This window comes from Xenopus laevis, chromosome 6S (assembly GCF_017654675.1).
Source record: "Xenopus laevis strain J_2021 chromosome 6S, Xenopus_laevis_v10.1, whole genome shotgun sequence".
NCBI classification, from domain to species: Eukaryota; Metazoa; Chordata; class Amphibia; order Anura; family Pipidae; genus Xenopus; species Xenopus laevis.
In genome coordinates, this window is record NC_054382.1 from 93,440,164 (window position 1) to 93,452,389 (window position 12,226).

A 12,226-nucleotide genomic window follows, 5' to 3' on the forward strand; every position below is an offset into this window, starting at 1 on the left:
AAACCTGGATTCGGAGCATCCCTAAATTATAATGAATACTTTAAAAAAGGTATATTATTAAGTTATATGGGTGTGTTAATTATACATTTCAAAATTCAATTAATAAATTACAATAAAAGTGTTGGTAGTAACAATAAATGGAAATGCCATAGAATCCTTTACACACTAAGTTCACATCTGCTTTTTTTAAATCAAATTGTGCATTATTTCAGTAATTGTTATTTGAAAATACCTACATACCTACCTAAAAATATACCTACATACCTAAGTACATGTACAACATATTTACATTTACAGGATAGAAATACTAATTATCTTTTGGTGTTACTGATCCACATTTTAGACTAATTTTTAAGGTCATGGTATGTAGGTGAAAAGCCTCAGAGTGATGGTACTAAGGTTTAATACTTTACATTGTAAATTAGAAGATTTAGCGGATTAGACTTTCCATATTAAACTTTTTGGAAACTCATGCATTTTTTCTGTTTGTGATTCATGTGTGTAATTCTTTTTCAATTCTAAAAACTTCAGTGGTTCATCACAGGTATTAACATTTCTAACTACAACTGAAAAAAGGTTTAGATGCAGTTTCCAAAATGCAAAATAAAGGGATTTCCTGAAAGGTCTTATGTGTTTTCAAACATTTTCAAAAGACAATTCTCTCTCTGTATCCTATCTTTTATTATACTCTAGCAAGGAATGAGAGGGCTGCCTTTGAGAAAACAACACAGGTCTAAGTCATGATGTGAGCAAGGAATAGAGAAGATGGATTTGCTATAAGATTTATTCTTCAGTAATTTCTTTTTATTAAAGAAATCCTAAAACCAAAATTGAGGTAGGTCAGCTATTTTAACATTAGCAGGCACATCTGTATTACTCTTTACATTTCTTTATCGTAAGAAATTTTAATATAATTAAAGTCAAAATTAAAGCTTTTAAACAGTAAATGCAATACTGTATAACTAAAGGAGGAATAGAAAATGACAGAAAAGGGTCTTTTTGGGCCATCATTTCTTAGTTCAGTCATCCACCAGCATTTCAAATACCAGATAGCGTTTATATAATTTTATTTTAAAATCGGACAGCATTCACTTCTCCACTACAGTATCTAGTACAATTAAGTCAAAGGCAACTGCACATTGAGTTTTTCTTGAAAACGTTTCACCACTCATTCAAGTGGCTTTTTCAGTTCAACTGAAGCGGTAGGGAATATAAACCCTTGAGGGTAGTAAAGTCACTCCATTGCCCTTAACAACATAGTGCTCCTTAAAACAATTTTGAATTTAATTGAATGTAATATTAGTTAATTGCAGGAACAAAAGCAATTGACAGCAACAAAAGGTTCTTTTTGGGGTTTTGTAGGATGGAAATATGGAGAGCGCCCCCACTACGGAAGCCAGCATTTATATTTCTTTAAATAACAAGCAGTATGCTGGGACATACAGGTATGATATTCGTTATCTGGAAATGCATTATCCGGAAACATGTTATCCATAAAGTTCCCGAATAACAGGAAAGCTATTTCCCATAGACTCCTGTGAGAATACCTGGTGGTCTAGTGGTGAGACGCGAACGCCTGCCACATCCTTCCTCCTTATGCACCGATATCTAAATAATGCTCGCACTGGTTCCGGTTATTACAAGGCACTGTGTCTGACATCATCTCGTATTAGCGCTGCCTGTCCTGACTCTTGCCTGTTTTTTGACTTCTCTCTTGGATAACAATTCTGCAATGCACTACTGGTGTGTTTGACCCGGCCTGTGACCTTGACTACTTTCCACGCTCCTAATTCCCCGTTCTTCCTGTTAACATGTGCTTGCCCAGAACTCTCTCCCTGGTCCTCTAACTTTAAGACCTGGCGGCATCTGAGTAGCGGAGGGCTCCTCCCGAAGCAAAATTATTATAGGCGGAAGCATGAGCTGAGGACAGGACCTTGGGGATTATTGTGAGTTTGGGTTGCCTTACACCACAGCAACTCCATTACAATCATATAACTCAGATTTTTTTTAAAAAAATGTCTTTTTTCTCCGTTATAATAAAAAAGTACCAGCCGACCCTGTAAACTGTTCTAAATTGATACATTAAGTTGATACATTTCTTATCGTTGTCCCTACTGAGTAGAATTACTGAGCTGCCAGACTCAAACACCAGAGACAGGGAACATTAAACTTTAAATTTAGATTTTGGAAAAAAGTAAAAAATAAATAATTGAAAGTAATTGAAAACAGACTTTATTTCTGAGGAAGTCTGAAAACAACTGAACTGAAAAATGTGTTTGGAAGCACCCCTTTAGGGTATAGAAATCCAAATTATCGAAAAATCCCTTATCATTAAAACTCAAGGTCCCATCTCTGTACTTATACTTCTTGTTTAGGCATGTGTGTTTTTCATTTTTTTAAAAATTTTGTGTAATATTTTTCAGCTGCCTTATTGTGAGGAATGCAGAGAGATATTGCTTTCCTCTGCCTGCTCACAAGTACCAAAATGGTGTTTTAAAGTATATGTGAGAAATAATTAATTGGTGAAGGAAGTCTTACAAAACATTTATTAACCACTGCAAGTGATATATATATATATGATACAAAAGTATTTTTCTGAGTGGCAAAAATAGCACTTCAGTAGTGGAATGCTCTGACAATTTCAGGGTGGAAATTTTTAGCAAATCTCTACCAACTAAACTAAAAAAGCATTATGATTAAAGCCAGCCAGTTTGAATAGTCTTGGGGCAAATTTAGTAATGGTGGAAAAATTTAACTTTGGAGTATTTTCATCAAAAATTTAAATTCCCCACAATTGCCAATTTACTAAAAGGAGAGTGTGACAAGTTTTGGAGAAACTTCACATTGGTGAAAAATCTCTCTGCATTGCCGTATATTTGCATCTTTTCTACAGGTGAAATTTCTCTAGTGAATATTCTCCGGTTTACTAAGGGTACAAGAATGAATATGCTCTGCATGTTGGTAGTAAATTAATGAAACTGCATAAATAAAAAATAAACCTGCAATAGTAGAATCTACTGCTTTCACATCAGTACTGTAAAGTCTACATTAGTTAAGGTTAACATTAGTAAAGGTTAAAGGGCAAGTCATCCCCAAAATAAAAATTTGCCTAATAAGCAAAAACATTCTAAGCAACTTTCCACTATACAATTACTGTATTAAAACTTTTCAGAGCAATACATATACAAATATACAATATTACAAATAATTTGTAATAAATGTATATTAGAAAGTTGCATAGAATGATGTTTTACTAGGCAAACTGCTATTTTGGGGTTGATTTGCCTTTTAAACAATAAGCACAAAATAAACCTACTTTCTGATGCTGTAATACACACTAGAATGTAAATTTCATAAAAGTTTTCCCAATGCCACAAAAAAGCCTTATATTAGTAGTTAATAATTTGTGTAACAATTACTAAATTTTTGTGCCTCTATTTCTTTTACAGATAATTGATTTCATTATGGAAGGCACCCAACCCCTACTTCAAGAAGGATTTAAAAGACTATTTCTTAGACCGGTTTTAGTAAATGATGATGATCATTCTCAAACTGAACCTAGGCTGTGCAATAACCCCTGCCAGTTGGCAGAATTATGCAATATGGCTAAATGTATGCCTTTGTTAAACCCTGGTGAACATGCTGTTCAAGTCCTAGAAAGGGGAATTTATTTACCTCAAGAAACAAATGTATTATCCTGTATCACTGAAAACAAGTCAGAATGTCCAGAAGTCATACAATTCATGGGGGAGAAGTACATTATACCACCCAAAAGCACTTTTCTTATGTCAGATGTTTCCTGTATGGAACCGCTCCTACATTGTAAGTATTTTTTCTTTTTCATTAATGACAAATTTAAAAAAAATTATTTAAAGTAGTGTTAAATTCACTTGCAGGCCCAGCAGATGGCAGGAGAGAATATCAAAAACAGAGTTAGATAAATCTGCTTTATGCAACATATGTTATTTATAGGTTGCATTTGTCTATAGCAACATTGAACAAAACGTGAATCTTGATCTGTAATGTTTAATTATATTTATGTCTGGGCTAATTTTTAAGTAACTGTATATAAAAAAATATTCAATTTAATATTTGGATGTAGAATTCACATTTTGTCTATTTGTTTTAACATGTAAATTGGTCAGAATTAAGTGTTGGGAGCATTAGCTAATTCTTCAGTAAACAGGGATGGAAGATCATGCTTCTAAGTCTAATATGCTTAGGAGAATGGTGTTTGGATAAAGGCTATTACGTAGTAACTGGTATTGGTTGGATTTTAGAGAATTGGTGAAAAGAGTTTGTCTAAGCCACTGCCCTTAAGTATTAAAAGCATTCAACCTGGGTCAAGAGAGTAGCGGGAAAGAACTGAGGGACTAGGGCCACATCTAAGGAGTCCCTAAAATTTTCCAGATTTGTTCACCAAGGCTAAAACTGGAGAACTCAACATAGGGGCCAGAGACCTGATCAGCCTTAGCAGGGGCTCAACCGTTAGGGCAAATAGAAGCAGGGACATTGGACCACCATGCCTAGTGCCTCTAGTTATGGGAAAGTAGTGAGATAGGTTATTGGTTAGCCTTACACATGCCAACAGAAAATGGCAGAGAAACAGTATAATAAAGTTATCTCCCAGCCAAATCTTTGCAGAATTTCAACAAAATCAAAGGCTTTAGCAGCATCAAGTGACACTATATTTACTTAAATAACACAGTCACCAACATCCAATCAGAATGGATCCACTGAACTTATTTAGGCAGGTGTTAGTTCATATTTGATTTTGTTAAATCCATTAAACATGGTCTACCTGTACCAGAAATGTGTGAAAATACTAAATTATACATTCTGACCTGCGTACACAGTTTTTAAAAATGCACACACAAGTTTCAAATGTGCTCACAAAAGATTTTTTTGCGCGCATAGTGGGGATGGCTCCCCATCTTGTGTATACATCCTTTCTTAAAAGTACACATAGGGGTAAATTTATCAAAGAGTGAAATTCCGCAGCTCTCAATTCATTTCTATGGGATTTTGAAAGGCGTATTTATCAATGGGTGAAAGTTCACCCTTTGATAACTACGCCTATAAAAATCCCATAGAAATGAATGGAGAGTGGCGGAATTTCACTCTAGTGGCGGAACTTCACTATTAACTTCACTCTTTGATAAATATACCCCATAGTGCTTAGCAGCTAATGCATATTAAAATAGAATTAAACATTTTTACAGGATTGGTTGGAACAACATTACACACATTGCCCATCTGATTCCTTTTTCTTTTTGCCCCCTTAAATAGGACTAGGGAGCTCTTTATATTTTCCTAAGCAGGTTAAACATGTTTTCTATTACAAAACTTCCTAAAGGCTGCTAGACAATTGATTCACTTGGACCTGCATTTTACATTGTTTTATCTACATGTGCTTGGATACAAAAACAAAAGATCATAAATATGAATGACATGGGCCTTCTTAATATTATGGGTTCTATTTGATGTTAAAAATGCAAAAGTTGACCTGTTATATTTTATTTCTCAATAATCCAAATATGCATTCTTAAAACTGTGGAAACTCACAGTATTTCTGAAAATCAAATTAAAACTTGCACTTTACATATCTTAGCACCCATATGTTCTTGGATATACAATCATTCAATACAATCATCCAATATGAGCTTGAATCATTCCTGGTAAGCTCTTACTAGTAATGTCGCCTCTTTAAACTATATATTTTTTAGAAAGTACAGTTTATGAAGAATTCAAAAGGAATAAATGATGTATTTTGTACACCAAAGTAGCAGATCTTTGCTACATTTAAGGATTTTTAAAAGTTTCAGGAGAATTTATCATTACAGTGTTGATTTAATGCTTTTCTCGGCACGAGTCAACTATAACCCTTTTTTGTTGTGGACTGATTACACATATGTCTAGGTAGACTGGGGCAAGGAATACAAGTGGTCACAAAGAGAGAACAGGTTTAGAAACCAAATCGGAGCTCACCCCTTCTTTAGATGAAACGTCTCCCACTTCGACCGCAGCTCTCGCGGGATCCTCCTCACTCCGGCAAGGAAGCAACAATCAATGCAAAATCCTACCCCGCTCCACGGCGCAGATCGAAGACAACACAGGAAGCGATATCTTTCAAAATTCTTGTGGCTTTATTCGGTACATCTTAGTGAGTATTTGGCAGTGGGTTGGTGTAAAGAAACCTACGCGTTTCGTGCCCTCCCTCCAGGACCCTGACGAAGTGCCTGGAGGGAGGGCACGAAACGCGTAGGTTTCTTTACACCAACCCACTTCCAAATACTCACTAAGATGTACCGAATAAAGCCACAAGAATTTTGAAAGATATCGCTTCCTGTGTTGTCTTCGATCTGCGCCGTGGAGCGGGGTAGGATTTTGCAAGGAATACAAGAGCAACCAATCCTGGTTTTGGAGAAATGTCACACTATATCTATCCATCCACCTGGCTCTCCTGCCAACACCCAAACCCCCCCCCCCCCCCGCTGCCTCTTTGGCATCATTGTTCATTGTGATGGTTACATTTTGGAGACTCTTAAACAGATTGCTTTCATATTATGCAAGAAATGTATTGTCCCGTGGTAGATGGAGTCCGATCACCCACAAGGAAGACATTCATAAAACTTAGTAAATGGAGTACTACCAATTAGCAAGCTCCCATTCTTGGCCAGAGGTTGGTAAATCAAATTTGGTGGATGAATATAAATGGATTGTCCCTGACAGATCAATGGAACTTGATTATCAAAAGTCAACTAGGATATGGGATGACCCAAGTGCTATAAAAACCCACTTTGCTTTACTTCTTGAAATAAACGAGAAATGCATAAGCATAGAATTTAATGGACATATGCCCAAGACACAATGATCTAGCAGTTTGAGGTAAAATGTTCCATTATTAGTTGTTTTGTTTAAACCAAATCAATGAAAATAGAAGCATCTTGTATTTTGCAGCTTGGAATGCTTATTGTGTAAGGCCTGAACTTTTGTCTAACACAAATAATTTGATGCAGCCATTTCACTGTTATGTGCAACAACAGCATCTTCAGCCAAGAGTTGAATTTCACATAAAATGGAAACTGTGAATTGCATTCCATTTTATTAGAGAGAACAAGAATATATCTACAACACAGTTTTACATTTGCAGTTTCTAGTTTTGCTTGATATGTCTGGACAGGAGGCGGTTCTTTTCTGATACAGTTCAGATAATCAATTTTTCCCCACAGATAAAAGGTATAACATCATTGTTATGGATCCGCCATGGGAGAATAAGTCTGTCAAAAGAAGCAAAAGGTAATTTCACATGAGTCGTTCTTCTTCCTTTTCTTGTTACTGTGCTGTTTGCACTGCGCAACAGACCTCAATATCATTCTAAACAAACAAACTAGCTAACCTGACAATGCTCAAAAAACAAATGACATATCCCAGTTGAAGTAGCTTGGTGCCACGGATGTGGCAATGTTTCCATCCTGCCTTAAAACAAAATCATCAGCTGTTTCCAAAGCTGTAATATTTTCTCATTGATTTGGGCTTTGTTTGCAAGTGTAAATATTAATCTTTTTATGTATCTAATGTTTAAGACAGGGGTGTTCAAACGTTTTGCAACGAGGGCCAGATTTGGTGAGTTGAAAATGTGTGGGGGCTGACCATTCAGCCTGATATTCTTTGAACCATTAACATCATTTAACTCATTTAAACAAGGAATCGCCTAGCCGTAGCAGTAATATTTGGGCACATTAGTGAAATGATCTGCCACTTGGTCTATATTGCTGCCTGTGTGCTGAAAGTGTTAGCAATAGACACATACTGGCATGTAGTTTACTGTACTGGCACGTCAGTACGTCTATTGACACCTTCAGCCCTACAGAAGTATGTGACAGCGACGCATCACTATGTGCCAGTACGTGTCTATTGCTAACTTCTTCAGCACACAGGCAGCAGTATAGTCTGCACTGGAATTAGCCTGAAAATTGAACTATTTTGAATGTTTCGGCAAAAGAACAAAAAATTGAGTGATTTGGGGGAATCCTGATCCGATTAAATTGTGCTTTTTAAATAATAAATAAGGTCCAATCGTGGATTCTAGTTTGGTCGGACTTTTTTAATTAAAATACTCCAAAAAATTCGGATTCAGTAACTACTGCTAGGATCCAAATACTTTTCGAATGTAAATTGTGTTTTGTGCTGTAAATTGCTTAAATGTCTCAGTTGAAGGGTCACTATAACCTCACATTTTCTAGCAGTTCTGTGTTTAGTGCATGGGAACAAACAGATTACATGGTGGGTCCTATAGTAAATTAATTTACGAGCTATAAGAAAACCCAAAAATGAGCCCTGTGGACAGCGATAAACAGTTTGTAATCATCCTGCAAAAAGACAATGGCTGTTTCAGAAAGGCTTAATCTGCAAGATGAATAATAATTTGACTCTTTGAAGAAACAAACCAACAAAAACAAAAAATGATTTCCCCTTTTACAAAAAAAAAACACTGGCAAGTTATGTTACTAGGCGAATAGTTGAATTCGAGTTTTTAAACAACAGTAAACTTTGGCTTTATAAAATGAAGAACGAGAAGTGGAAGCAGCCAAGCAGATTTAAAAAGTATTGGGTCCCTAGCTGAAGTACCCAACAGTGCCTGGCACAACACTATTGTTCTTCATTAATTTAAGCCTTAAATTTGAAATACTAAGGATAATGATTAATAATAAGTAGCATTTCATAAAACATTAAGGGGCAAATTCATCAAGGGTCGAATATCGAGGGTTGATTAACCCTCGATATTCGACTGGGGAATGAAAATCCTTCGACTTTGAATATCGAAGTCAAAGGATTTTGCGCAAATACTTTGATAGAACGATTGGAGGAATAATCGTTCGATCGAACGATTAAATCCTTCGAATCGAACGATCCAAAGGATTTTAATACAACGATCGAAGGATTATCCTTCGACCAAAAAAAGTTAGCCAAGCCTAAGGGGACCTTCCCCATAGGCTAACATTGAGTTTGGTAGCTTTTAGGTGGCGAACTAGGGGGTCAAAGTTTTTTCTTAAAGAGACAGTACTTTGACTATCGAATGGTCGAATAGTCGAACGACATTTAGTTCGAATAGTTCGATTCGAAGTCATAGTTGAAGGTCGAAGTAGCCCATTCGATGGTCAAAGTAGCCAAAAAAAAAACACTTCAAATTCGAAGCATTTTTCTTCTATTCCTTCACTCGAACTTAATGAATGGGCCCCTAAGGTTTTGGAACCAATGAAGGAGTGTTGTGCCAAGATTGCATAGAAACATACATGCAAATATTACAACATGATTTATTACAGTAGCAGCCTTGCACTTCTGTTGCATGTCAGTAATGCTATTGTATCTGCAGTGGCAGTGGCTAAGGAATTTTGGATTCTTTAAGAACAGCCCCCTATATTAAGAACAGACCACAAATAGTTGTCAACTTTCCTCCACTGGCCTCCGTTAAGTGATCATTGTAGTAGCAAGTGTGTACTAGGCAAGACTGAACACATAGGGGCACATTTACTAAGCTCGAGTGAAGGATTCGAAGTAAAAAAAACTTCGAATTTCAAAGGTTTTTTTTGGGTACTTCGACCATCGAAGAGGCTACTACGACCTTCGACTTTGATTCGAACTAAAAATCGCTTACACTTTTCGACCATTCGATAGTCGAAGTACTGTCTCTTTAAAAAAAACTTCGACTACATACTTCGCCACTTTAAACCTACCGAGCTACAATGTTAGCCTATGGGGACCTTCCCCATCATTTTTCTAAGGTTTTTTTTTATCGAAGGAAAATCCTTAGATCGATTGATTAAAATCGTTTTTTTCCTTCGATCGTTCGATCGTAGGATTTGCGGTAAATCCTACGAATTCGATATTCCAATTCGTAGGATTTTACCTCTATAGTTGAATTCGAGGGTTTATTAACCCTCGATATTCGACCCTTACTAAATGTGCTCCATACTGTAGGTATATACTAAGAACTGTAGAACAGTATTTTATATCAAAATCTCTACTCAAGGTAAAGGTATTGCCATTAGGTGTCAGTATTGCCTTTTTGTATTTACTGCAAATAATTTCTGGCAATTTTCCTTCAGTGTTCTTAAGACTGTGATTTATATAAACTTTAGTATTTTTTCTAAATTAAAGTTCAGTTTTAATGCAATGCTAGGTACAGTTCTTTATCACCAAATGAAATTCAGCAGCTTCCTGTACCAGTCCTTGCTGCACCCGATTGCCTGGTGATCACGTGGGTCACCAATAAACAGAAGCATCTACGATTTGTCAAAGAAGATCTTTACCCTCATTGGTCTGTCAAAACTCTTGGAGAATGGCACTGGGTCAAGGTAGTAACAGAATGCTTTCTTTTTTACGTTTGGAAATATGAGTATTTGAGAATGTCAGTTAAAATATCAATAATTGTAACAAATAGCTCTTTGACAGTGAAGTTGTAAGGATTGCACGACAGAAATTCCTGCAATTTTTTTAGGTGGCTTTGTAATGATGCATGTACAGGTACGAAATCACTACTCAGAAACTCAATATCCAAGATGAATTGAAATACAGAAATGTATTTGCCATTTCCTACTAAAAATGGCCAGTCTAATATAATTATTGTCTTCTATAATACATTTAAAGACCCAAGTGTCTGGGAATAAATGCAAATTAAATATATACTTCAGTTGGATTCTTCAGTACTGTTTACAGGTATTAAATTATCTATAAACATTCAAACGCCTCATCTATAAACATTCAAACCAACTTGGTACAGGTATGGGACCTGTTATCCAGAATGCTCGGGACCTGGGGTTTTCCGTATAACGGATCTTTCCGTAATTTGGGTCTTCATGCCTTAAGTCTACTAGAAATTCATGTAAACATTAAATAAACCAAGAGGCTGGTTTTGCTTCCAATAAGGATTAATTATATCTTGTGGGATCAAGTACAAATCTGGATAAAATGGAGTCTATGGGAGACAGACATTCCGTAATTCGGAGCTTTCTGGATATCTGGTTTCCGGATAAGGGATCCTATACCTGTTTTACCGTTTTTTATTTCAATGAATGATTCTTATACAGGTATGGGACCTGTTATTCAGAATGTTGGGGACCTGGGGTTTTCCAGATAACTGGTCTTTCCGTAATTTGGATTTTCATATCTTAAATGTACTAGAAAATCATGTAAATATTAAATATGCTCAATAAGCTGGTTTTACTTACAATAAGGATAAATTAAATGTCAGTTTGGATCAAGTACAAGGTATTATTACAGAGAAAAGTTAAATCAATTTAAAAAAATGCTATTTTAAAAATGATAAAATAAAGTCTATGGGAGACAGCCTTTCTGTAATTCAGAGCTATCTGGGTAACAGGGTTCTGGGTAACGGGGTTCTGGGTAACGTATTCCATACCATTAATCCATGCTCATTCTAAACCTTTTTTTTTTATTTTGAATCTTTTTTAATTGTTGAAATGTATTTAGAAGCTCTATGACATGGTGATCAACATTATTTATGTTATGTCTCATAACTGTACATTATCTTCTAACTTGAAGTTTCAAATGTAAAGACCATCTCATTTAAATAAAAAAAAAAGCTTTAGAAATGTAAATACTGTCATTGATCTGCTAAATCGAATAATGTGTATAAGTCATGATTTGTTTGCACTGCAGATTTATGAGTTTTCTGTCAGCCTAGATTACCATTCAAAGACATTTAATTGAATTATCTAATGGATGTTCTTTGTCAGATAACCAGATCTGGGGAATTTGTATTTCCACTCGATTCTACCCATAAAAAACCTTATGAAGTTTTGATAATAGGTCGATTCAAAGGCGCAGGGAATTCTACAGCAAGGTGAACTAATATTTTACATGTGTTTTATATGTTTATTTAAGATTGGCTTTATATCTGGGGTGTATGTGTGTGTTAATGTATTTTTTTTTTATTTATAATACATTTTTTTCTGTTCATAGAAAATCAGAGATTTGCCTGCCTCCAATTCCAGAACGGAAGTTAATAGTCAGTGTTCCATGCAAACTTCATTCCCATAAACCACCACTATCTGGTATGTCCTTTATCTACATTTTTATTCTTCTTTATAGCTTTTAGGATAGCACAGTGTAAAGAAACCCTTTAACATTTAAATATTGAGAATTGAGACAATTTGCACTTGATATTCATCCTTTTCCCCTGTTTTTATACTACTTTTTTGTT

At 35.5% G+C, this 12,226-nt stretch overlaps 1 protein-coding gene across 2 annotated transcripts in view; it reads left to right on the top strand.

Annotated features, from left to right (window-relative positions):
* The window catches only part of mettl4.S (methyltransferase like 4 S homeolog), a 66,663-nt gene that overhangs the window by 21,177 nt on the left and 33,260 nt on the right, over positions 1-12,226 (top strand). For both annotated transcript variants that reach the window (XM_018223646.2, XM_018223647.2), the window contains exons 4-8: positions 3,450-3,822; positions 7,233-7,299; positions 10,184-10,358; positions 11,760-11,866; positions 11,986-12,077. In XM_018223646.2, coding sequence (XP_018079135.1) covers positions 3,450-3,822; positions 7,233-7,299; positions 10,184-10,358; positions 11,760-11,866; positions 11,986-12,077 — 814 coding nt within the window. The remainder of the gene's footprint in view (positions 1-3,449; positions 3,823-7,232; positions 7,300-10,183; positions 10,359-11,759; positions 11,867-11,985; positions 12,078-12,226) is intronic.